General features: G+C 36.5%; 2 protein-coding genes across 2 annotated transcripts; both read left to right on the forward strand.

Annotated features, from left to right (window-relative positions):
* The first annotated feature begins 790 nt into the window (after window positions 1-790).
* LOC131968818 (taste receptor type 1 member 3) lies at window positions 791-6519 on the forward strand. Its single transcript, XM_059329856.1, has 8 exons — window positions 791-993; window positions 1125-1425; window positions 2171-2527; window positions 3350-3769; window positions 3854-4060; window positions 4167-4287; window positions 4891-5261; window positions 5922-6519. Exons 1-8 carry the CDS (start codon window positions 791-793, stop codon window positions 6513-6515), a joined length of 2574 nt encoding a protein of 857 aa, XP_059185839.1. The 3' UTR covers window positions 6516-6519.
* Window positions 6520-10323: 3804 nt separating this feature from the next.
* Window positions 10324-22038, forward strand: odad1 (outer dynein arm docking complex subunit 1). The gene is made up of 14 exons (XM_059328869.1): window positions 10324-10395; window positions 10981-11077; window positions 11165-11354; window positions 12438-12563; window positions 12719-12832; window positions 12913-12980; window positions 13063-13250; window positions 15481-15615; window positions 16289-16371; window positions 17319-17487; window positions 19245-19408; window positions 20113-20216; window positions 21227-21317; window positions 21940-22038. The coding sequence occupies exons 1-14, from the start codon at window positions 10329-10331 to the stop codon at window positions 22036-22038; spliced, it is 1695 nt and encodes a 564-aa protein (XP_059184852.1). The 5' UTR covers window positions 10324-10328.
* Window positions 22039-25329: the final 3291 nt, after the last annotated feature.

Raw genomic sequence — 25329 nt, forward strand, 5'->3', positions numbered from 1 at the left:
AAGGTGTAAAGTGAGCTGTTTGTTTCTACATGCAGTAACTTATAATAACACAATCAATGATGCCATTAAATAAGATACAAGTTTCATCAATGCTCAGTGATCTAGAAACAGGTCATTGGTTTACAGCTCACAAGTAAGCCTCAAGTCCCATGTCATAATGTGCTTCTCATCAAAATTAATACCATTTTGAAGGAGAAAGAGTAATACTTTTTTAAATTTACATAAATCATAAATGCCTCTAAAGCTGTATATTTATTTGTTTTTCATAGTTCTCTCACAAAAATTGATCGGATGTTGTCAGACTGGTTCAAATAAAGTGGATCTGGGAAATAAAGTGTTAACTTTCTGGGGAAAAAATAGTGTTACTGAATAGCAGTCATGGCACACTTTTCTAAATGATAACACATACAATAAGTAGTGTAGTAACAAGTCTATTGTGCTAAAGTTCAAGTCAAGTTGCAAATCTTTTCAAAATCTTCATATTTTTCATATAAATCGACTCCACATCTCTGGCAATAAATGCTTTAGCTATAGTATTTCTCTGATAACACTAGTGAAATATGTCATATCCATTCATACCACAAATGGAAATGTGGGTGAAAATTATAAGGACCACTTGACATGATTTGCAGTAACTTTGTATCACACCTTCAGGTGGCCAGGAAGAGGAGGTACCAACTCAAGTTTTGTTTCGTCACTTTAGGCCGAGTTTGCATACAACAACTGATGTGCTGACACATATCCGTGCTGTTCTTATTACTGGAGCTGCAGTCTGCAGCTTATCTGCATCATGGCTGCACCTTTCACTCTGCTGGTTTTGTGCTCGGTGTTCAGGCTGAGCTGCAGTGTGAGTACACCTGAATGGTTCAACAATATTTCTACCAGTCTCTTTAGTTCGTCTGGAGACATCATGCTTGGAGGACTCTTTCCCATCAACCGGCTCTCCAGCAACCTGAGTCAGAGGACTGAGCCTAAAAACATCAGCTGTGAAAGGTAAGTGGGTGGTGAAAAATTGCATTTTTGGGGAAATAATGACCCTATTATTTGAGATTCTGCACCGACATGTATGTTTCTCTATGACTAATAAGGCCTTTCTCTATTTCTTTCTGCCCGTGGTCCCACAGTTTAAATGAGCGTGGGCTGGGTCTCGCTCTAGTAATGAAATATGCAGTGGATGAAATCAACGCAAACCAAATTCTGCTCCCTGGCATCAAGTTGGGTTACAAAATCTATGACACATGCAGACAATCTGCCGTCATCGTGAAGCCTACCCTCTCTTTCCTCACTGCAAAATCCAACAAAGCGCTCTCTGTGGAGTGTAATTACACAGACTATGAGCCCAGCATATCAGCTGTGATTGGTCCTTATAGCTCGGAAATGGTGTCAGTCATTGGAAAACTGCTGGGATTCTTTCTTATGCCACAGGTTTGGTCATAAATATTTCTAATTACATGTCTACATGCATTCATGTCCAGAGTTGATTTTACATTTTCTGGTAACACTTTACAATACCCAACTAAGTAATGTTTATAGGTGGTTTATAAACCAATTATTAACCATTTATAAAGTGCTACATATTTAATCTTTAATTGTTTTCAACCAATTTCTTAAAGGTATATGAATCATTTCAAAATCATTAACATACTTAATATGGTGTTAAAAATGTTGTAATGAGTGCAACTAAAACTATTGATAAACTACTAATTATTATATTTGGTTTCTTAATGGTAAAGTAACTATAAACTTACATTAATATACCATCTATTTGTCATTTATATATGATTTAGTTATTTAAACATGAATAAATTATGTATTTACCATTCTAAATGGTTTATATACAGTTCATAAATTATGATTAAACATTAATAAACTATCTGTTTACCATTTATAAATGATGGTTATTGTAAAGTGTTACCCATTTTCTTAAATAAGATATTGCTAATCTTCAACAGTTTCCAAGCAAGTTATATCATATAAAAATTTTAATTTGTTCATTATTATCCATTTTTAATCTTTTTCATCGATCATTTCACAATATAGTTAGAGACTTCCCACTTGTAGTGCAAATTATCCTTTAACCTCAGTAAACATGCATTAGGTCTTACGTGTGAATAATTGAGAAGAAAATCAGTGTGGTAAAAGTGGTATATTATGACTTTCCTCACTTCAGGTTAGCTATGGTGCCACCAGCGACAAATTCAGTAACAAGCTTCTCTACCCATCATTCTTCCGTACGGTGCCCAGTGACAAATGGCAGGTGAATGTCATGGCACATCTGCTGAAGGAGTTTAAGTGGAACTGGGTGGCAGTGGTTGGCAGTGAAGAAGAGTACGGACAAAGAGGTGTGCAGGAATTCTCTAAAATAGCAGAAAATATGTCAGTTTGCGTGGCCTATCAGGGGCTGATTCCAGTCTACACTGACCCTAAAATTGCGATCGAGACCATCATTCAAAATATCATAGCAACCAAAGTCGGAGTCGTGGTGGTGTTTTCTCTTCCAGAGCCAGCTGAAGCCTTTTTTAAAGAGGTCAGTGAAACACTTTAAACAAGTACTACATGTTATTGATGGTAACACTTTCTATGAAGACTACATCTATAGTGCATTATGACTGCATTCATAAACACATATAAAGCTTCATGATGCACTATATCAACAGTTATAAATATAGCTTATAATGACTTATAAATCCAAGTGTCTTATGAGTGCTCTTGACTGGTTATAAACTACAGGCTGACTGATGAGGCTTATAATACATTACAACTACTCATACCCCTCTATACACACACCTCAACAATCAATTGTTATAAGGACTCATAGGATGCCATAAGTATAAATAAATGATCAATGTATGCTTTAAGTAAAGTGAGGTTCATATAGACGCATCTATAATGCAGTATAGCTAATCATGATGTTTCATTGTTGGCGTTAAGTAAAGTGTAACACATTTTCATGCATTTAAAAGAAGCTATGCTGCATCATAAGTCATTATTTATACTTATGGCATCCTATGAGTCCTTATAACAATTGATTGTTGAGGTGTGTGTATAGAGGGGTATGAGTAGTTGTAATGTATTATAAGCCTCATCAGTCAGCCTGTAGTTTATAACCAGTCAAGAGCACTCATAAGACACTTGGATTTATAAGTCATTATAAGCTATATTTATTATTTAACTATTATTTAACTGTTGATATAGTGCATCATGAAGCTTTATATGTGTTTATGAGTGCAGTCATAATGCATTATGATTGATTATAATGAGCATTATAATTCACTATGAATGCGCTCATAATGCACTACAGATGTAGTCTTCATATCCAGTTAAGTGCCAATCTAATTATTCCCTCCAGGTCATCAGGAATAATGTAACGGCTGTGTGGATTGCCAGCACGAGTTGGGCCCTCAATAATCTACTGACCTCTCTGCACAATATCCAATCAGTCGGCACAATCATTGGATTTATTGACAAGGTACAAAATCTGGATCAGCTCGTTCCCTTCATTTTGGAGCTTTTCACCAAACTGAGGGAGGAGAGGGGGAACACGCCCCCGCCAGCATCAGAGTCCATCATTGACCCTGACAATCCTTGCCCACAATGTTGGAACCTGTCACCTGATAATATGAGCTTGGTGACAGATGAAGCAGTCAAGCGCACAGCTTTCAGTGTGTATGCTGCCGTCTACAGTGTGGCACAGGCACTACACACCCTGCTGGGGTGCAATGAAACTGCCTGTATACTGGGATCTGAAACAAAAGTCTATCCCTGGGAGGTAATTTCTGCTTTTCTTTTTTTTTTTTTTATTATTATTTTTTAACATTGACATTAATTCATGAGTAACATTTTTTTTTTGCAGCTGTTTAAGGTTTTAAAGAATACTTCTATAACCATACATGGCACACAAATAGAGTTTGACAGTCATGGCAACCCAAACATAGGATACGATATAATTGAGTGGGACTGGATTGACTCACATAATTTAGAATTCACTCCTGTCGGGACCTTTAACGGTACACTGTCCATCAATACAACCCTCTTCAAATGGCACACACCAGGCCCAGAGGTAATTTCATCAATATATATTTTTTTGAAAGATTTCTGGTTTCCACCTGATCATAGTCCAGTTTGAGTTCCCTGAAATGCTTTAATTGTAACCATAACTTTTGCAGCCTCCTAAGTCCACCTGTTCAGCAGCATGTGGGAACGGCCAGGTCCGCAGAGTCAAAGGCTTTCATTCCTGCTGTTTTGATTGTATCGACTGTTTGCCAGGAACTTACCAGAAAAATGACGGTAATGTGGTATCTGCCAAAATGTTGATGCTTAAAGCAATAGTGCAATATTTTGAGAGATGTGCTTATTAACTTTACCTAGCGCTAAATGACAAAGTTTATAACACACACCTGTCTGTAGTGTAATCATAAGGCTGCACTCATCATCTAGTGTGTGAAAATGGGAAACAATCCATCTAGTGCATCAGATAAATAAAAAATGGAAACAGGAAGAAACAGCTAGTCTGACTCTGCCCAAAAGTAGCCAAATCTGCCTCAAAAACAATTTGATATTTTCACATTTTAGTTGTTGTACAGTTTAAGTAATTAACAGTGAGCTTTGGAGTTGTTGAAGGCAGATATTATGATATTCGGACAGAGCCCCCAGTCTTTAGTGTTAAGCTAAGCTAACCAGCTGCTGGCTGTATCTCCAGATTTAATGCACAGACATAAGAATGGTACTAATAATTATCTAACTCACTGCCTTCAAGTAAAACTACCTGTATTCTTTTAATGCTGATGCAAACAAACTGTGCAACACTTAAAGTCCTGTTTTGATTTTTTATCTATTTATAAATGGAGTGCTTGCTTAACCAAATTTCTTGTTGTGCTTTCTGACTCACAGAGGATATCCAGTGCACTAAGTGCCCTGATCGTCAATGGTCTGAAATCAGCAGTACAAACTGCACTTCACCCACCTTTGACTCTCTGACCTGGGACACGCCTGAAGCTCTGCAACTGACGCTGGCCGTAGTGGTGCTCCTGGTATGTCAGGTATCAGTGGGTGTTGTGTTCCTGAAACACCGGGGGACCCTATTGGTAGCAGCTTCAGGGGGACCCTTGAGTTTTGTGGCTCTGCTAAGCCTGATGGGAGCTTGCCTCAGTCTGCTGCTCTTCCTGGGAACGCCAGGGGATGTGTCCTGTCGCCTTCAGCTGCCGCTCACTTCCATTTTCCAAACAGTGGCCCTCTCTGTTATCACATCCATCTCACTACAGGTGAGAAACGACACAAAAAATAAAACACATTATTGTATTGTAGCTAGGGGTGTGCCATATCGTGTCATTCACAATAATATCGGTATATTTTTTTAATGGTTTAAAAAAATGCATATCATGATATTGGCAACGTTCTTACTTCTTGATGTAGTGGTTAAAGTTGTTTTAATCACAAAAAGCTACTTACTCCCTGTTGCTAAACACATGCAGCTTTCAAAATAAGAGCACAGTGTGTTAACAGAATCCACCACAGAACTTATAAGAAGACTGTCAAAATAAGATGCCTTAAATAAAACATACAAGAACCTTTATTCTCCTTTACAAAATGTCATTAAAATATTGCCCCCAGAACCCTTAAATGGTTATTTTTATTATTTGCTCATACTCAAGAGTCAAGAGTAAATTGTTTTGTATTTGGCAGCTGTTGAGATTTGCACTTCAAACTACATTTTAGATTTTTATTTATTTATACAGACTAAAAAAAAATCATATTTTCTATAATTTTTAAAGTATTTCCTAATATCGCAAAGAATATCGTTATCGCAAAAATAGCCTGCAATATCGTGATATTCTTTTAGGGCCATATCGCCCAGCCATAATTGTAGCACAAAACAAAGAGTTCACATTGTAATCAGGCTTCAAACCCCTCTTTTTAAACAGATACTGTACGTGACAGAGTTCCCAAAGACGGCTGCCTCTCATCTGCAAACACTAAGAGGTCCTGGGAGCTGGCTGTTCCTGCTGGGCTGCTGTGCTTTGGAGGCTGGTCTCTGTGGCTGGTTTGTTCAAGAAGGGCCCTCACTGTCTGAAGACGTGGCAAATATGAAAATCGACTTTGTGAGAGCCTTTTTGGCATGTCCTGTGTCACCCTTGACTGGCTTTGCTGTAATGCAAGGTTTCAATGGCGCATTGGCCCTTGTATCATTCATGTGCACCTTTATGGCAGCAAAGCCTCTTCATCAGTACAACCTTGCCAGGGACATCACCTTTTCCACACTGATCTACTGTGTGATTTGGGTGACCTTTATCCCGATCTACATAGGCTTAACTACTAAGAACAGGTCTATTGTCCATGTGTCTTTCACCCTGACAAGCAACTTTGGACTGGTAGCAGCCTACTACTTCCCCAAATGCCACTTACTGTTGAGAAAACCTGAGCTCAATAAAGCAGAGCACTTCTGTACCTTCCTCGAGGGCGTCCCACCAACAGCAGCGCAGGAGGAACCACAGCCACAGACAGATTCAGCAAAGTAAACTAAAGTGCTATTTAATGAATAAAAAGTACCTGTAACCTTCATTGTAAAATGTTAATTTGCATGCATTATACTACATGAAATGAAAGTGTAGTTCTGTAGTTTTATTTGTGTTGTTTCTGTTTTGCTGATGGTATTCTTGTGAATGTTTCTTGTTCTCAGGTCTCTTTAGGAAAGGACATCTTGATCTCAATAACTACCTGGTTAAATATAGATGAATAAAAGAGTGTTGGTTGATTTCATAAAATAAAACTAGTTTAGGCCTACAGTATAGGCTACGAAACATGTTGTACATTAAGCTATAAAAAGTTGACCTGTTATTGACCTGTTAATTGACCTATTATGAAGATGTACTTGTGATTTTTTTTCTAAATTAAAATTCTCATGGTGTCAATATTTTATGAAAGCACATAAAGTCAACCTTTATATTATTACATTGATATAAAGATATTTGGACAAAACATTGTGATATTGTATTTTCTCCATATCAGCTAGCCAGAGTCTTAACATGTAAACAGCATTTTAATGTGGCAGGTCAATGTGGAGCTAATGTTAATATGCACCATTTAGATAATATAATAGATTAAAAAGTAGGCATCATATTTTTCTCTACAATGTAATATTAGTCTGCAGTGGAAAGCAGCTAAGCACAGTTATTTAAGTACTGTGCTCAAGTGCAATTTTGAGGTACTGAAGTACTATTTCAAAGGGAATTCATTAAATGTTTTTAATTAACTACATTCATTTCATTCGGATTTTACAAACGATGACACAACCAACATAATAAATATGATGAATTGTTATATTTGAGGCCCCACAAACCTTCACATGTGATTACACTTATGCTGCTAATTAGATCCACTCAGACTGGAGTTGTGCAAAATAACTATATCCTGGGATATACATATATAGTGTGTATGATCATCATATAGGAATGATAAAGTTATAGTTGCAAGAAAACTAACAGGAGAGCCCATGAAGTCCTGGGTGTTGATGTTGTTTTTTGGGTTTGTTTGTTTTTTACCTTCATCATAACTTTATTGAAATGAGTGTCTTGTGTGCATAACATACAATAAAAAACACACACTCTGAAAGGGGATATTGTGTACACTGAGAACTTTTGATTCTTTCAGTCAGTGTTGGAAATTAACTATAGCTAAATGCACTTAAAGTTTGAGGTACTTGTACTTTACTTGGGTATTTTGATTCTATTTCACTAGGCTATTTGGTTTTCTCTCCACTACATACATTTGATAACTTTATTTACTAGTTATTTAATTATACAAAATATAATACATGACGTTACATAAATGGGGATATTATTATATCAGTTAGAATTCACTGATCTTCAGGAAGAAAGTTACCCAGCAATATATAAAGCAATATAAATGATATATAAAATAATTAAAATTAGTACATTTTGCTTGTAATAGCCATAGGTATTAGCTTACATTGTACTTATGTAGCTACTTTTACTCAAGCTTTAGTCTTTTTGTCTATGCTTGTAACAGAGTAATTTATTTTATCCTCTGTGGTAACCATAGACTGTATAAATAACGTTACTGCTAGCTTGAAGCAAGAAGTCATGTTATCTGCCATGTTGTTGTTACCGGAAGAAGTGGAAATGTTACGTAATGTAATTTTGTGTCTTTAAAAAAAAAGTAGTGTTTTTCAGTCATTTTGTGTCTGTTTTTGGTAATTTTGTGTCTTTTTTTTAGTAATTTTGTGTCTTTTTTTAAATAATTTTGTCTTTTTTTTGGTAATTTTGTGTCTTATTCTAATAATTGTGTCTTTTTTTAGTAATTTTGTGTATTTTTTGGGTCATTTTGTGTCTTTTTCTAATAATTTAGTGTCTTTTTTGATAATTTTGTGTATTTTTTGGTCATTTTGTGTCTTATTCTAATAATTTTATGTGGGTTTTTTTTAGTAATTTTGTGTATTTTTGGGGTCATTTTGTGTCTTTTTTTTGGTCATTTTCTAATAATTCAGTGTGTTTTTTAATAATTTTGTGTATTTTTGGGTCATTTTGTGTCTTTTTAAAGTAATTTAGTTTTTTTTTGTCATTTTGTGTCTTTTTTTTTTTTTGGTTATGCTGATACTGCCTCCAGCGGCCCCCAGGTAATTTGAGTTTAAGACCCCTAACAGTCAAGCTAACGTTATTTGTTCAAGATATCCGTACTCACCTTTATCCACGGAGTTTCGTCCTGACAGACATGAGCAGCTTCAGGCTGTGTCTCTTTAGCGCTCAACCTGGCCGTAAATATTACCACAGAGTTTCAAGCCACTTAGCAACGGTTGCTAACAACTCAGGCTGCTGTGAGTCCTGGAAGGTGATACTGGAGTTTTACTATTTAAACCTTAAACTGGTGAGACAAAATCTTATTTTTTCCCGAATTAGCAGACACCCTTTTCGATGCCTGTCATATGTAATTATAAACAAGCTAACGTAACTATTTCAAGGCTAATTTGTTTGGTTTAGTGAGCTATTATAGCTGTAATGGGCTAACGTTAATTGTGGGTAGATTTGATGACCTTTTCGATAACGTCACCCTGTTAAAATAATCGCCTACGTAATTTTTTCAAGTTTCAAGTATTCAATTTAATTTTTCTTCGCTTGTGACCCCTGGCAATCTTTACTTATATATATATATATATATATATATATATATATATATATATATATATATATATATATATATATATATTTTTTTTTTTTTTTTATTATTATTTTTATTTTATTTTATTATTTGTTTCACTACTATTGTTATTTTCATTTTTTAGTTATGTATTTATCTTTATTTTTGGATTATTGAGATGTTTCTTAAATTTTATTAATGTAATGTTTACCCTGCTACTCCGGTTACTGTACTACTGCTGTATATGTTTAAATAAAAAAATAAAATAAAAAAGTAATTTTTTCAAGTTTTGCAAGAAACACAACTAACTAATTTCACCAAAAGTGTAACATATGACATTTATTGATCATTTCACTCAAAATGGTGTAACAAAGGATGGCTATTGGCAAAGTAATAACACTGTAAATTATGTAACTTAAGAGAAATAAATGACTTAGGCAATTTTTTGAACATGCCTTTGTGACTTAAGCAAGATATGGTAACACTTTATTTTGAAGGTGTCTACATAAGAGTCACACAAGCCTGTCAGAAACATGACATGACAAGTATCATGAGCATTAATGTTACTTCAAAGTGACATTAGTGTTCATGACACATCCCATGTCATGTTTATGACACACTCATGTCACTCTTATGTAGACACCGTCAAAATAAAATGTTACAAGTGTTAAAATGCAGCTCAAAGTCCTTCACAGTATGGCATTGGGGAAAAAAAATAATGAAAATTTAAAATTAAAACACAAATAAATACATGAAAACACAAGATAAAAACATTGTCTGATTATTAGATAAAATATGCAATAATCAAACAATAAAACAAAAAAAATCCAAATGTACATTACAAGTAAATAAAAAGACAATTATGTCTATGTAGCATTTTCTCAAAAACTACCACTGCGAAACCAATAAAAAAAATTTTTTGGGGGGGGTCTTTGCCTTTTTTTTACTCTTATACTAATGATGTGATATGCATGCAAAATAAATGCAATTTCAATCACTGAAAGAAAGCATTTCTAACATATTTAGCGTCATATTCAGATTTCAATTCCAGTTTAAAAACTATAAAGTTTGATTCAACTTAATGGTCAGAGTACACTGACATTCCCTCTAGTAAAATTTCAATATTCCTTGTAAACACTTTGCTTTTTATTTTTTGTCCAGTAAAGCCCAGTGTCACCATGCTCCGAGGAAGATTGGCCACCAGTGCCCGCTCAGACAGCAGTGAGGTGGATATTGATGGAACAGGTAAAGCTTGTTGTGTTCGTTTCGTATCTGTTTATTTCGGTCAATACATGTCATCAAAACAAACCAGAAAAAAAACATTGATCAAAGTAAACAACATGTAAACAGAGAGAGAAAATTGATAATAGACATTTGGACCGAAAAGGCTGAAGCATAGCTTATTACGCCTACCCTGTTACAACTCAAGTAAATTTAAATAAAGTTTTAAAAAATAAATAAATTAAAATAAAATAATTTAAAATTAGAAATGTACAATCTGTTATTTATCGCACACTCACAAAAGAGAGAAAAGAAAGAAGCTTATTACTCATTACTCTAACTTATATAAATTAATCATCCTATTTTTAAATAATTGTTTGAATAAGTTAATGGTATTGCAAGTTTTCAAGTCTTTCTCCAATTTGTTCCATAAATTAACAGCTGTTACCGTGGTGCATCGTGATTTGGTGTTGGTTCTGGTTTTTAACTTTTTAAATATACACACTCTACAACTAGTAGATGTTGATGCTCTCTAAGTTATGTTATTTTGCCAGTTGATTTAAATAATTTAAAATAGTTATAATGTGCATATGATATTTTCTTACACAGAGTCAGAGATGGCCAGACTGCAGAGACAGTTCAGGATCATGGAAGGAGATCGACAGGCCTACAACATTCAGGCCCGAGAGCAGATCCGCAAACAACAGTGAATAACACCTACATCACACTGTCAACAGTGTATGTGTTGGGTGTTTTTATAAACCTGATTGTTTTTTTTGTGATGTGGTTGAAGGCAGGAGATAGAGAAGCTGCTGAAGGAGCAGGAGGAGCTGCATCGAAACCTCGGAGCCTGTAAGAGCTCGTCACGCCAGCAGCGGGACAGCGAGGACACCCAGAGTCTCCGTGCTCTGCTGGAGCACAGGGACACGCTGGAGGAGGACATGGGGAAGGAGAGGCAGCGTCAGAAAGAGCTGGAGAGAGAGGTGAATGAATGAATGAAATAATGCTTTATTTCGGTTACAAAAAACAAAGACAACAAAATAAAATCATGTTTTTACAAAAGAATCCATCAGACAGCAACCGAAAAAGGAACAGGCTGAAGCCCCACTAAAGGCTTATTTTTGCCTCTCCTGTACCATCTACATGCATATACATTACAGGCCAAAAGTTTGGACACACCTTCTCATTCAATGCGTTTCCTTTATTTTCATGACTATTTACATTGTAAATTCATCAAAACTATTAATGAACACATGTGGAATTATGTACTTAACAAAAAAGTGTGAAATAACTGAAAACATGTCTTATATTCTAGTACGCAAAGGGTGGTTACTTTGAGGAATAGACAATACAAGACATGTTTTCAGTTATTTCACACTTTTTTTGTTAAGTACATAATTCCATATGTGTTCATTCATAGTTTTGATGCCTTCAGTGAGAATCTACAATGTAAATAGTCATGAAAATAAAGAAAACGCATTGAATGAGAAGGTGTGTGTCCAAACTTTTGGCCTGTACTGTACATTACATTATATACATTACATTAACTGAGTAATTCACATTGTTACAAAACACATGATACCTTAAACTGAAATATCAAATTCAATCAAATTTCTTTGCAAACTTTGATAATTTTAGACTTTAAAGTCTTCTTGAAAACTAACATAGAATTACACATATTTATTTCATCATTTAGTCCATTCCATAATTTTACACCCAAAACTGACACACATCTGTATTTGAGATTAGTTCTGACTTTGTGAGTTTCAATCATTAGCAACCCCCTTAAGTTATAAATCCCCTGCCTTAATTTAAACATTTTTTTAATACAAACAGGAATTGACATGTTTACCACTCAAAACATAATTTCTAATGTTTTTGAATATACAATGTCCTTAAATTTTAATTTGTGTGATCTTATAAAAAGCTGATTTGTAGAATCACGGTATCCAACTTCATTTATTATCCAGAGGTGAAGTACATTTTCACTCTATACGATACTATACATGTCATTTATACTGATATTTGTGGTCACAGCTGATGTCATGTGTCTTTAATGTGGGCAGATTGCAAACATGGAGTTAAAGCTTTCTGATCTGAGAAAAGGGGAGGTCAGTACTGGTGATAAGCAAAATTCTGAGGTACGGAGGACTCAGAAGGCTATACGTACTTTGGAATACAAACTGGACAGGGTGAGTTTTGTTACCATAAAGTACCTAAAAAAAGGACAGATCTCCAAATATTCTCAGTAGAAGTTATATTGTTGTTCTTGATCCATTTTCAGAAATGCACATCCACACAAATGTTTTAATTCTTTGGTTTTATTTGAAATTTTGCGTGTGTTTAGGCCTTGACTCGCTTCAATGAGCAGCTGACCAAAAACAGCCACCTGAGAGAGGAGATGCAGACTCTTCATATAGAGCGTGTCCGTTTCCAGCAACTACACAACAGGCTGGAAAAGGTCAGAGGTCACACCATAAAGGACTCAGAGACAAGATTTATAAAACAGGTTTTCAAAGATTTCTGCACTTGTTCTGGTAGGAACTGACTGATGTCCGCAAGAAGATCGGGGAAATTGTCAACCTGTCCACTGCTGCTTACGACGCCAGGTCAGTTTGTCGTTTAAAGATTTGTATAAAAAAAAACTCCTCATGGCCTTGGTTGTTGAATATCTTACTTATAAACCTGCAGGTTGGAGGCTCAGTCCAAGATGATCATGATGAGGGAGAAGGCAGTGAAGGATCTGGCCCAGTACAACGCTGAGATGAAGGAACTGGAGAGAGTTATCGCACATGAGTGCAGCCTCAAAGAGTTTATGACCACCAAGTGCAGCGAGAGGAGCGGGCAAGATGACGGCCATGAGATGGGACACAGACAGCGTAAGACACAGACCATTGTTCAATATTTATTTATTGGGGAATCTCACCAATTATCAGCTTGTGCTTTATGAGTGTGCGGACACACTCTCCTACCATTTGAATAGAATAGAATAGAATAGAATAGAATAGAATAGAATAGAATAGCCTTTATTGTCATTGTATACAACGAAATTGGAGTGCAACTCCCATTGGTGCAAAATAAGAAACTCAAAAATATATATATAAAATATATATATACATACACGGAAAACATAGAAAATAAAAATAGAATCAATAAATAAAATAAAACAAAATAGACTTTTTACATGGGCTGTGCTTAAAAATTTGTCCTCAGATATTGTTCAGTAAATTGTCCTTGTGGAATTCAGTTCAGAGGGACAATTTACTGAACAATATCTGAGGACACATTTTGTCCTATGAGCACAAGCTAGAGAGAAAAACCCCATCTGGTCCACATGTGGCACAAATAGAAGGACCTGATAAAATGATATGAGATGATGGAAAGCCTTCTGTAGCCACACTGAGAATGTTGTTTGAGGATTCTGTTGTATGTGGGCTGCACAATAACACCTGTCTGTCTCACGTGTCTGTCCTGTCTCTCCTGCCTGTCTGTCCCACCTGTCTGTCTCACATGTCTGTCAAGTCAAGTCAAAGTTTATTTATAGAGCACATTTAAAAACAACCTCAGTTGACCAAAGTGCTGTACAGTTATTAAAAAAGAATAAATCATACACAAATAGGTATAAATAAAAACAATGAAACAATAAAATACTTAAAACAGTAAAACAATAAAATAGTAATAAAAACTCAATCCAAAACAGAGTTAGAGATAAAAAAAGACAAATAAAAGGGTAAAAAAGTAAAAAGAAAGCCAAGGATTCTTGCCTAGCTGGGACTGAAGGCCAAGGAGAATAAATAGGTTTTTAATAATGTTTTAAAGTGCTTAACAGACTGTGCAGCTCTGACCTGGAGAGGTAGGCTGTCCTGTCTCTCCTGCCTGTCTGTCCCACCTGTCTGTCTCACATGTCTGTCCTGTCTTACCCACTTGAGTGTCCCACCTGTCTCTTCTACCTGCCTGCCTGTGGCACCTGTCTGTCTCATATGTCTGTCCTCTCTGACCACTTTGTTTGCTTTGTCTGTCCTAACGAAGTGTCCCACTTGCCTCTTCTATGTGAGTGTCCCAGTTGTCTGTCCTGTCTGTCCCAACTAAGAATCCCACCTATCTCTTCTAAGTGAGTGTCCCACTCCAGAGTCCCACCTGTCTCTCCTACCTGCCTGTCGCACCTGTCCGTTTCACATGTCTGTCCTGTCTGTCCCATTTGTCTGCCTTGTGTTCCAACTGAGTGTCCCACCTGACTGTCTCACATGTCTGTCCTCTCTGACCCACTTGAATGTCCAACCTGTCTCTTCTACCTGCCTGCCTGTGGCACTTGTCTGTGTCATATGTCTGTCCTGTCTAACCCACTTGTCTGCCTTGTGTGTCCCAACTGATTGTCCCATTTGTCTGTCCCAACTAAATGTCCCACCTGTCTCTTCTAAGTGAGTGTCCAACTCCAGTGTCCGACCCTTTTTCTTCTACCTGCCTGTCGCACCTGTCCATCTCACATGTCTGTCCTGTCTGTCCTACTTGTCTGCCTGGTGTTGCAACTGAGTGTCCCACCTGTCTTCTACCTGTGTGTCCCACCTCATAAACATTTCATAGACTGTATAAAAGAAGTGGACATAGAGTCAGAGCCTTCATGCTGCAACAACAACTGTATACATTATTAACATGTATACAATTAACACATTGCCTACCGATTTATTTAGGATTTTACAGCACAAACAATCAGACAGAAGCCAGAGTAAATGTTGTATTATTACAGATTAAATTAATAAAAAAATATGATATAAAGAAAACTCTGTTAACATTTCTGTTGGCTTGGAAACAACAAGACGAAAAAAATCAGCACAGTGAGTCCTGCCAGTGAGTCCTTGCACGCTGTAATAGAGATAAAAGATCCTTTTCACAGTGTTTGTTAACTTGTTTCTGCCACAAGTAGCAGCACTGATACAAAAGGAGAAAAAATATGTAAATTGATGCAGAAGACTTAGATTCAGATTGTTGATTTAAGCTTGTGTAAAGAAGGAATTGGTGAGTAAGAAAAACACCAGTGCTGACATAAATTATAGCAGTTATAGATGATAACAGTGATGATATTGATGATACTGATGTGATTGTTATTCACAGTGTCAGAAGTGAAGGAGCAGAGGAGGATGGACTCAGGGGAGGAGTCACTGGACGCTCTAGAGGAGGTCTTCGAAAGGATCCAGACTGTGACGGGGGAGGATAACCTGGACCTGCTGGTCACCAGATTCATCCAGGGTGAGGCTTACTAATACAACCTGACTGTTCCAGACTCATCCATCCACAAAGAATGCTTCTAACAGTCTTTTTGGCTTTTGAACTAATCTGATTACTCAAGTTAATTAGACAGGATCTATGCTACAAGGATATACAGTACAGGCCAAAAGTTTGGACACACCTTCTCATTCAATGCGTTTTCTTTATTTTCATGACTATTTACATTGTAGATTCTCACTGAAGGCATCAAAACTATGAATGAACACATATGGAATTATGTACTTAACAAAAAAGTGTGAAATAACTGAAAACATGTCTTGTATTTTAGATTCCTCAAAGTAACCACCCTTTGCTTACTAGAATATAAGACATGTTTTCAGTTATTTCACACTTTTTTGTTAAGTACATAATTCCACATGTGTTCATTAATAGTTTTGATGAATCTACAATGTAAATAGTCATGAAAATAAAGGAAACGCATTGAATGAGAAGGTGTGTCCAAACTTTTGGCCTGTACTGTATGTTGTGTATTTATTATTGAGTTACAGACATTGGTGTATTTATAGCATGTGTTTGAATTTAGTTACTTTTAAAGGAAGTTTAACGATTAGTTACTTTTAAAGGAACTAAATTATTTAATGAAATCTCAGTTTTGAAGATTAAGATGAATATCGCTTCTGTTTTCGCTGTGTAGTTGAAGACCGGAACTTTGCACTCTTCAACTTTGTAAATGAGCAAAACAACGAGGCAGAGGCACTGAGGGATCAGATCAGCCAGGTGAGTATGTTTTATTATAATTGTTATTATTATTATTATTATTATTATTATTTACTCTTCTTTGATTTCTTCCATTTTTACGTTTACAATAATGCTTGAACTCCTATTCAGTGCAACAGTAGAATACACTTAATTCCTTGTTTACAAACATTATGAGCAGTCACTATTAAAAACTTTAAAAGCCAGAGCTCATAGACAAAACTCTAGTAAGTTTTAGTAAATGAAATGAAAGCTAAAGAGATCATTTTGACAGCAGTTAGAACAAGTGAAAGCAAGCATGTAGTTTTCAGTGTGGAACAAGGTTATTATAGTTAACGAAATAACGAAAACTAGAATTGAAAAAACATTTTCGTTAACTGAAATAAAAATAAAAACTAGAGTTTTTTAAAAAACTATAACTAACTGAAACTGTATTGCGTGGTTACAAAACTAGCTAAAATTAAAGTGAAAATGTCCTTAGTTTTCGTTTTTGTCAACTTTTTTCATTCATAATTCAGTGTTTCTATTGGAACATGCAACACATGGTGAATATGTTTACTGAGACTGGGATGTTTACACTAGAACCAAAATTCAAAACACCTGGAACTGTAAGAGTTAAAAACCTTATTGGGGCTGAAATTAATAAACCAAAGGAAATAAAGGCAAAATTTATTATGATCTATTTGAATCTCGCACCCAACATATAGTCCATTACAAAAAAACTAAAACTAACACTAAAACTAATAAAAACTAAACTAAAACTAGGCATTTTCAAAAAATAAAAAATAAACCAAAACTAGCAAACTCACTCTAAAAACTAATTAAAACTAACTGAATTTGAAAACAAAAATTCACAACGAAATTAAAACTAAAACTGATGAAAAATCCAAAACTATTATAACCTTGGTGTGGAAACATTCTGTTGGTTCAAAGCAATAATCGATTTAAATGTCCATGTAAATCTGCAGACGCAGGCAGAGATCGAGCAGTTTGGAGTAGCAGGCGTGCAGCAGGAGCAGGATCACCGCTCTCTGCTGAGAGACATCGATGAGCAACAAAAGGAAACCGAGTTTCAGGCTGAAGAGTTTGAAAACCAAGCCGGCGTCATGAGCAAAATCCTGGACGAGATCAAAACAGGTTTGGCAGCAGTTTATTTTACAGGTCTATCATTTTGTTTTTATTTAATTTATAAGCATACAGTCCAACTCGTATGAAGAAGAATGTCCAATAGTAAATTAACAATCGTAGGATTTTTTTTAGAGCAGTTAATTCAAGAAAAACCTATTTTACCTTAGATTTTTTTTTTTTTTTCAGGAAATGTCCGATGGAATTATTAGGAAATTTATGCATCACAACTTTGACCATATCACTACTCAAATGCTTCATGCGTTTTTTAATTTGTTATTTTTTCCCCAGTATATACACTACTGGTCAAAAGTTTTAGAACACACCAACTTTTCCAGAATTGAATTGAAAATGATGCAGTTTAATGTCTCAGTGTACATTTGCAACATTTGAAATTCTTTATTGAGCATGATAGTGTTTTGAAAGTAAAAAAAAGATTCAAAATCACATTTTATGTTGGACTAAAGGACTAAAAAAGACACAAAATGACAAAAAAAAGACACAAAATGACAAAAAAAGACACAAAAAGACACAAAATGACTTACAAAGACATGAAAAGAATTCAAAAATGGACAAAATAGCCCAAGACTCCATAGAGTTAAGTTGTTAACCCATTTCTTGTTCCCTGAAAAAGGCCTACTTGTATAATTCTGAAATGTAAATTATTTTTCAGTTTTGGTTAAGCTTACCTTTTTTTATTTACCTCTGGCAGTTCACCACTTACCTTTGTACCCTTTCAAGCTGTTCATTTGACTTGAACTGCTTGAATTTCAATAAAAAACTGGAAAAATTGGGGTGTTCTAAAACTTTTGACCGGTAGTGTATGCTTCAACAATTAGTAAGTAATTAGGGTTTTGTAGGCCGTGATCAGCTCCTGGTGGAATCCATCTGCAGCTGGCAAACTGTGGTGAAGTGATTCAAAGCTTTGAGGCTTTGAATATTCGTGGGTAATTAACACTGAAGCTTCAGAGCATCTAAAATGGTATTCAGAACAGCCCTAATAGGCAAACATGCAACAACAAAAAAAGCTTCAACATGCTGCATTCAATGCACCTTATTTGTTTCATAGCACCAACATTTTTATACTATATATTCATATTTATTCTGCACTGGAATTCTATTCTACTCCTTAATTCATACTCCTTCTTTAGACACTTTATTTTTTATTGTATTTTATTGTATTTTTATATTTTATTGCTTGAAGTATGCCTAGGTTGTTATTTTTATTTAATTGTGTTGTCATTGTCTCTGTGTGTAATGCTGCTGCTACACTGTAATTTCCCAGCTTGGGATAAATAAAGTATATCTATCTATCTATCTATCTATCTATCTATCTATCTATCTATCTATCTATCTATCTATCTATCCATCTATCTATCCATCTATCTATCTATCTATCTATCTATCTATCTATCTATCTATCTATCTATCTATCTATCTATCTATCTATCAATCTATCTATCTATCTATCTATCTATCTATCTATCTATCTATCTATCTATCTATCTATCTATCTATCTATCTATCTATCTATCCATCTATCTATCCATCGATCTATCTATCTATCTATCTATCTATCTATCTATCTATCTATCTATCTATCTATCTATCCATCTATCTATCCATCCATCTATCCATCTATCTATATATCTATCTATCTATCTATCTATCTATCTATCTATCTATCTATCTATGCTGAATATTGATTGCACACAAGAAAACACAGAAAACTCCAGGTAGCCCTGACTCTGCTTTCTCCCGTCTCACAGGAGTGAACAGCATTTTCTCTAAGATGGAGTGTGACCGCTCAGTGATCGAGGACACACTGGGCTCCTCGTCAGGCATCAGTGAGAACAACATCATGTCCTACCTGGGTCTGGTGGAGCAGAAGACCAACCAGCTGCTCACCATACAAGCTTTCATCAACTCTAAAGTAACCTGTCCTACCTTTTCAAACATACATTTCTGTTGTATTCCTTCACACTAATATGAAGTACCTCTGTATCTGAAACTCTTACAGCAGGGGTGTCAAACGCTGGCCCGCGCGCCAAATTTGGCCCGCAGTGTAATTTTATTTGGCCCGCAAGGCAATACCAAATTATTATCTTATTATTGTACTATAAAAGCTGACCCGCCGGTATTATACGGCGCATTTACAGCTAATACTACAAATCCCACAATGCCCTGCTGTTGTTTTGGCGCGTCAATCAGGACAGGACCCAGAAACGCTCCTCTGTGACAGTCGTCATAGCAACCAAGCTAGAGCTGTCTCCCAGCTACCCCTTCCCAAAAATGGCGAAAAAAAAGGCAGAATTTATTAACCTGTTGAAAAAGTTTATTTTGATACTTAAATCAGAAGGATGCAAATAGAAAAGAGGCATACGATTTTTATTTATTTTTTATTTAATAAATTAATGACATTGATGTGTTTTTTATTCGAAATTTGATTTTGCATGTCTGCACTATTTAGTTATATATTGAATGTTTATAAGCGTTGCTGGTTCCATATTTAATGTTACAGCAAAACATGTTTGGTATATATTAAAAGGTTTATTTGTTCAATGTTGGCCCGCGATTTTATTCAAGTTTTACATTTTGGCCCATTGTGTATTTGAGTTTGACACCTCTGTCTTACAGGATCTGGAAAAAGACTACAATCCAAAAGACCTGGCCAAATTTCTTTTAGGTCAAAATCCAGAACTGCTTCAGCGGAATATCAGCATCCAACCCCCAATCAACAGGTCTGCCTTTCATCTGTTTATTTTAATACTCTTATTTATATTTAGTAAACCTTTCCATGCATATGTGCACAATGATACTGATTTTAGAAGAGGGAAATTCATCGATGACAGATATGGTGGCCGTAATTTTAGTAATTTTTGAGCTGGAATGAAAGTCGACCTTTTTTGTGTGGATTGTGGACTGATTTCTCACCACTCTGCAAATATTTAACATTATTACACATTATACAAACAAAGTATTACATTACCAGCCAATTCTATATTTACTGTTCAATTTCAGAAAATAGCCGACACTATTTGTAGCCATTTTCTGCATTATATATTGTGTAAAAAAACACTTTGATGGGCCAATATCTGCCGGTAACATCTGTCAACCGATATACACTACCGGTCAAAAGTTTTAGAACACCCCAATTTTTCAATTTTTTTATTGAAATTCAAGCAGTTTAAGTCAAATGAACAGCTTGAAAGGGTACGAAGGTAAGTGGTGAACTGCCAGAGGTAAATAAAAAAGGTAAGGTTAACCAAAACTGAAAAATAATGTACATTTCGGAATTATACAAGTAGGCTTTTTTTCAGGGAACAAGAAGTGGGTTAACAACTTAACTCTATGGAGTCTTGGGCTATTTTTATTTAGTCAATTTTTTAATTCTTTTCATGTCTTTGTAAGTCATTTTGTGTCTTTTTGTGTCTATTTTTTGTCATTTTGGTGTCTTTTTTGTCATTTTGTGTCTTTTTTTGGGTCATTTTGTGTCTTTTTTTTGTCCTTTAGTCCAACATAAAATTTGATTTTGAATCTTTTTTTTACTTTCAAAACACTATCATGCTCAATAAAGAATTTTAAATGTTGCAAATGTGCATTAATTTCAGAGTACACTGAGACATTAAACTGCATCATTTTCAATTAAATTCTGGAAAAGTTGGTGTGTTCTAAAACTTTTGACCAGTAGTGTATATCTCTATAACACTGGAGGTTGATGTGTTGTGTCTGTGTTGTTTGAACTCCTCAGTGTGGAGTATGATGCAGAAGATTCTCCTGTCACTGATGAGGAAGAACGACCGCTTTCACAGGGGGAACTTCGCAGGAGAATAATGAAAGGGGTAAGTGTAATACAAAGTGGTACTTCTACACTGAAGTTATTAGGGCCCGAGCAGGCAACGACCTGCGAGGTCCCTATTGTATTTCGAATGATTATTTATTATTCTCGTGCCCTAATGATTGCATTTTTCACTGCCTGAACATACCCCAAAACTCATGAAACTTTGAATATAAGTCACACATGGCGAAAAATTTTATAATCTATTGTTATCCTGAAGTTCCACCACTAGGTGGCGCTATAATAAAGGAAAGTGCGTTTTGGCTTATAACTCCCACATACTTCATCGCACATTCAAAAACCTTATATCCACGCGTTCACTGAGTTGTGCTGAATCTCGTGATATAATTCGTGATATAATTCGTGCCAAATTCGCAAATTCGCGAAATGTCACAAACCTGCTTTTTCGAACTCCTCCTAGGCAATTTCATCGTTTTGCACCAAACTTTGCACACAGCATCTATGGACCCTCATGACAAAAAGTTATTAAAAGAATATATATACTTATTGTCAATGCCCTCCTGAGGATAACCCTTGAAGATTTTATAGATCGGCCCCTAGGTGGCGCTCTGTCGGCAGTTTAATTTATTATTATTTGTGTTCATGTGTCTGGTTGTGATTCACAGGTTCAGCAGAAGGAGAGCTCAATCCGGCAGGCGGCAACCAAAGCCTCAAAGATCAGCCAGCAGCTTGACGGCAGACAGCGTTCCCTGGAAGACGCATGAATCCGACCCCCTGACCTGATCAGTGTAGTTATTTATTACGCACATGTTTAAAATGACATCCTCATCTGCAGCTGAAGGGCCTGCTCTCATTTGCTGTAATGTAGATCAATGGAGGCCGTGACCGCTGATGGATGGAGCCTGATTGGCCATTTTGAAATGTTGCAGCTTGCACATGTAAACATTCAAAGCATAATTATGTTATGTGTATGTCACCTTTTATGATGAATCATTGGCATGGGTTGTAATATCTCGGTGTGATTTGTTTAGTTGGAACTAATTAGGTTTGGAGCTATAAAGATGCCTTTTCAGATTCTGGTAACCAGCTGTCCTTTTGATGTGTGACTTGCCATCTGGCTTTGACTATACAATCTGGTCGCAGTACAGCCGTGCTGCACTGGCAGCCAGTCATTGCATGAGACTCGCTGCTATGCTCAAACGAAAAGGTTGGGGGCAGCAGAACCTTTTTGTAATTCTGATAGGCATGCTGAGACCTTCAGTGTGTGTTTCCAAAAAGGAGACGAGGAGCTTTTAGCGCTTCACTGTACACACTGATTGAGAACACATTTAAATTGGTGGAATATTAATGATTTTTCTCTGATGTGTTTAAGTGAATCTTCAGATTTCTGTGATTAAATCATTTTCTATTACCTTCCTATTTAATTAGTACTCTGTTTATATGCGCCACAATTATTAACATCATTCCCATTTCATGCTCAGGTACCTATTTTTTGTGTAGGCATGCCAATTTTTTTTCATGTGTACCAGTAATATGAGGAGCATCTGTATCTTTTTTTTCTTTTTCTAAATCAGTTATTGTGGCTTGTAATGTTCAAGGATGAAAAAAAACTTCACTTTGATCCTTTAGGAGTTTCAAATGTCATCTTATCCAAACATCCTGGGGCAAGTGAGTCTGTGTTGGGGCAAAGATGGCAGTCACTGCTGCGAGCTGAGAGCAACTTCCTCCGTACTAAAGAGAACATCGGGACAGGGAAGTTATTTTAAGAAACATATTTTTACTACCAAGTGAAACAATTAACAAAGGGTGTTTCTATATTTAGGTTTTAAAGGTCACTCTGATGCCATCATAGCTTTTTTTTCATGGACTATTCAAGGAAAGAGCTGACAGAATCGTACCTGTCTGAACAAGAAAGAGACACCTGGCTAATTCTGTTAGTTCTGTAGCTTGAGTTGTGGTTTTAATTAGCTGATCTGTCCAAGGTGGGGGGATTTTCTTGGGAGGTTTCAAACAGCCACGATTTTCGGGAAGTGAAACTGCTACTCTGTAAACATTTATGACTGATCGACCAATGACTTGGTTTGCTCTGGATAATCCCCCTTGCAGTTTCAACTGTGTGGCTATGAAAACAGATTATCAGAGATAAAAGGGCGCTGTGGAAAGGCAGAGGGGTGGCGGTGCTGGGAGATGAGATGGAGGAGGCTGCTTTCTTTGAAATCCTACTCTCACTTAGCCCCCTCCACTCCCAACAAATTCTCTGTGCACACGGCTCTCCGCATTGCCATAGAAACCTTCCTTTTAATCACAACAGAAACCTCATTTCCTACTCCTGACAAAGAGTCCTCATTGCCTGTAGAGACCGCCTGCATCAGCCATTTCCAAGACCAACCTCCTTCTGCGGGCTGTACCTACCAGCAGCAGCCTCATCTACCCTTCCCTCTCCATATAAGCACATTTTCCACCTTTTCTCTTAACCGTTCCAACATTTTTACAGAGCACCTTCTAGTGCACCTTGTGATCTCTTGTCATTTTTGTCCTTTTTATTCTTGCACACGGTGCATTCTGTTGGGATTGTTGCATTAACTTCAACTCATCCTGTTCAAAAAGTAATCATCCAAATAGTGTCTTGCCAACACCTACACACCCAACCGCACCAATTAAAGACATGCAAGCACAGGTATAGTTTCTCCACACACATCTGGGAGGTACTAGCTCGCCTGTGGCCTGTTCGTCTGCTTCTCGTCAAACTGTTACAACTTATCAACAACCCATGTCCTGTTAGCGGTTCTCTCAGTTCCTCCTCTCAGACAAAAAAAACAACAATGCTGGAGAACATTTTGTCTCAAGCAACGAGCCTTTTATGTATTGTAAAGTTCTTGTCAACTTTCATCTCACTACAGTGAAAGTTCTCAGTTTAATGCTCTCCACTTCCTGTCCCCAGTCTTGTTCTGCCTTGGGAAAGAACTGTGTTAGCCCTTAAAATGTCTTGTTCCCATTATCTTAGACAACACTGTTATCAGGACGTAGAAAATGCCCCTGTCCTCCGTCTCCCGCTCTGTCCTCCTCTCTCTCTCTCTCTCTCTTGTTTGTTTATTTGGGAATTTTGCCAGGTATTTCCCCAGTCAGTCTGCCTGCACCCACAATGCTCCCTCCCCTAGACGAACGCCCCACCCCCCCAACTCTCACCCACCCACATCCCACCCTACCATGAATGTTGCTAAGCAACATGAGAGCTGGTGCATTTCTGCCCAATCAAATTACTGGACATATTTTTGAACAGTGTTAAGAAAGAAAAGAGGATGTCATCTTTTTTTTTTCCTTCTTCATAGCAAGTCCTTCTTCAATTACACGTTTTACACCTTGCAGCTGATTGTGGCCGTTTCCTCTTGCTGCACGCGCACGCTTTAGAGAAGTGAGCCTTTGATCGTTTCCAGTTCATCCAGCAGCACTTAGCAGCAGTGCACCACTGGGTGGCAGCAGGATGAGTTTCTGTGTTACCACACAGGCTGCAAGAATTTCTTACTGCTGTTGCTAAGCAATCCTGACTCTCATGTCTTACCTGTGAAACATTTGTGATTTTTACAGATGTCCTCGACACCATTTTGTCTTTGTTTTCACCATTTTGAAAAGCACCCCATTCGAAAGGAAAACTAAATTTAGGTTGCACCATAACATTATTTGCATCCAAAAAAAAAATCCAAAAGATATAATTGCAGTTAATATCAATGCAGAGGCAAAGACTGTGTGTTTCTGCAGGCAGAATGAATGAGATTCTGTGTTTGAGATGCAGGTTTGGGTTAAATATTAGCTTTAAACGGCTACAGTTGACTTCATCTCATCATGCAGCAGGCAGGAAATGTGCTCTTGAGTGATTAGGCCAGCAGCTCTTGTCTTCCACTTCACCAGCAGTGGAGCGATCCATGCACTCTCTGAGCTGATATGCTGCTCAGCTTCCTGTTTTCTTTGTGTACAAAAGTCTGCGATATTAGCACTGACTGCTTTGATGTTTCAGACGTGATCCAGCTGATCAAGTCCCATTCAAATGTTTCTTTATC

This window comes from Centropristis striata, chromosome 3, assembly GCF_030273125.1.
Source record: "Centropristis striata isolate RG_2023a ecotype Rhode Island chromosome 3, C.striata_1.0, whole genome shotgun sequence".
NCBI classification, from domain to species: Eukaryota; Metazoa; Chordata; class Actinopteri; order Perciformes; family Serranidae; genus Centropristis; species Centropristis striata.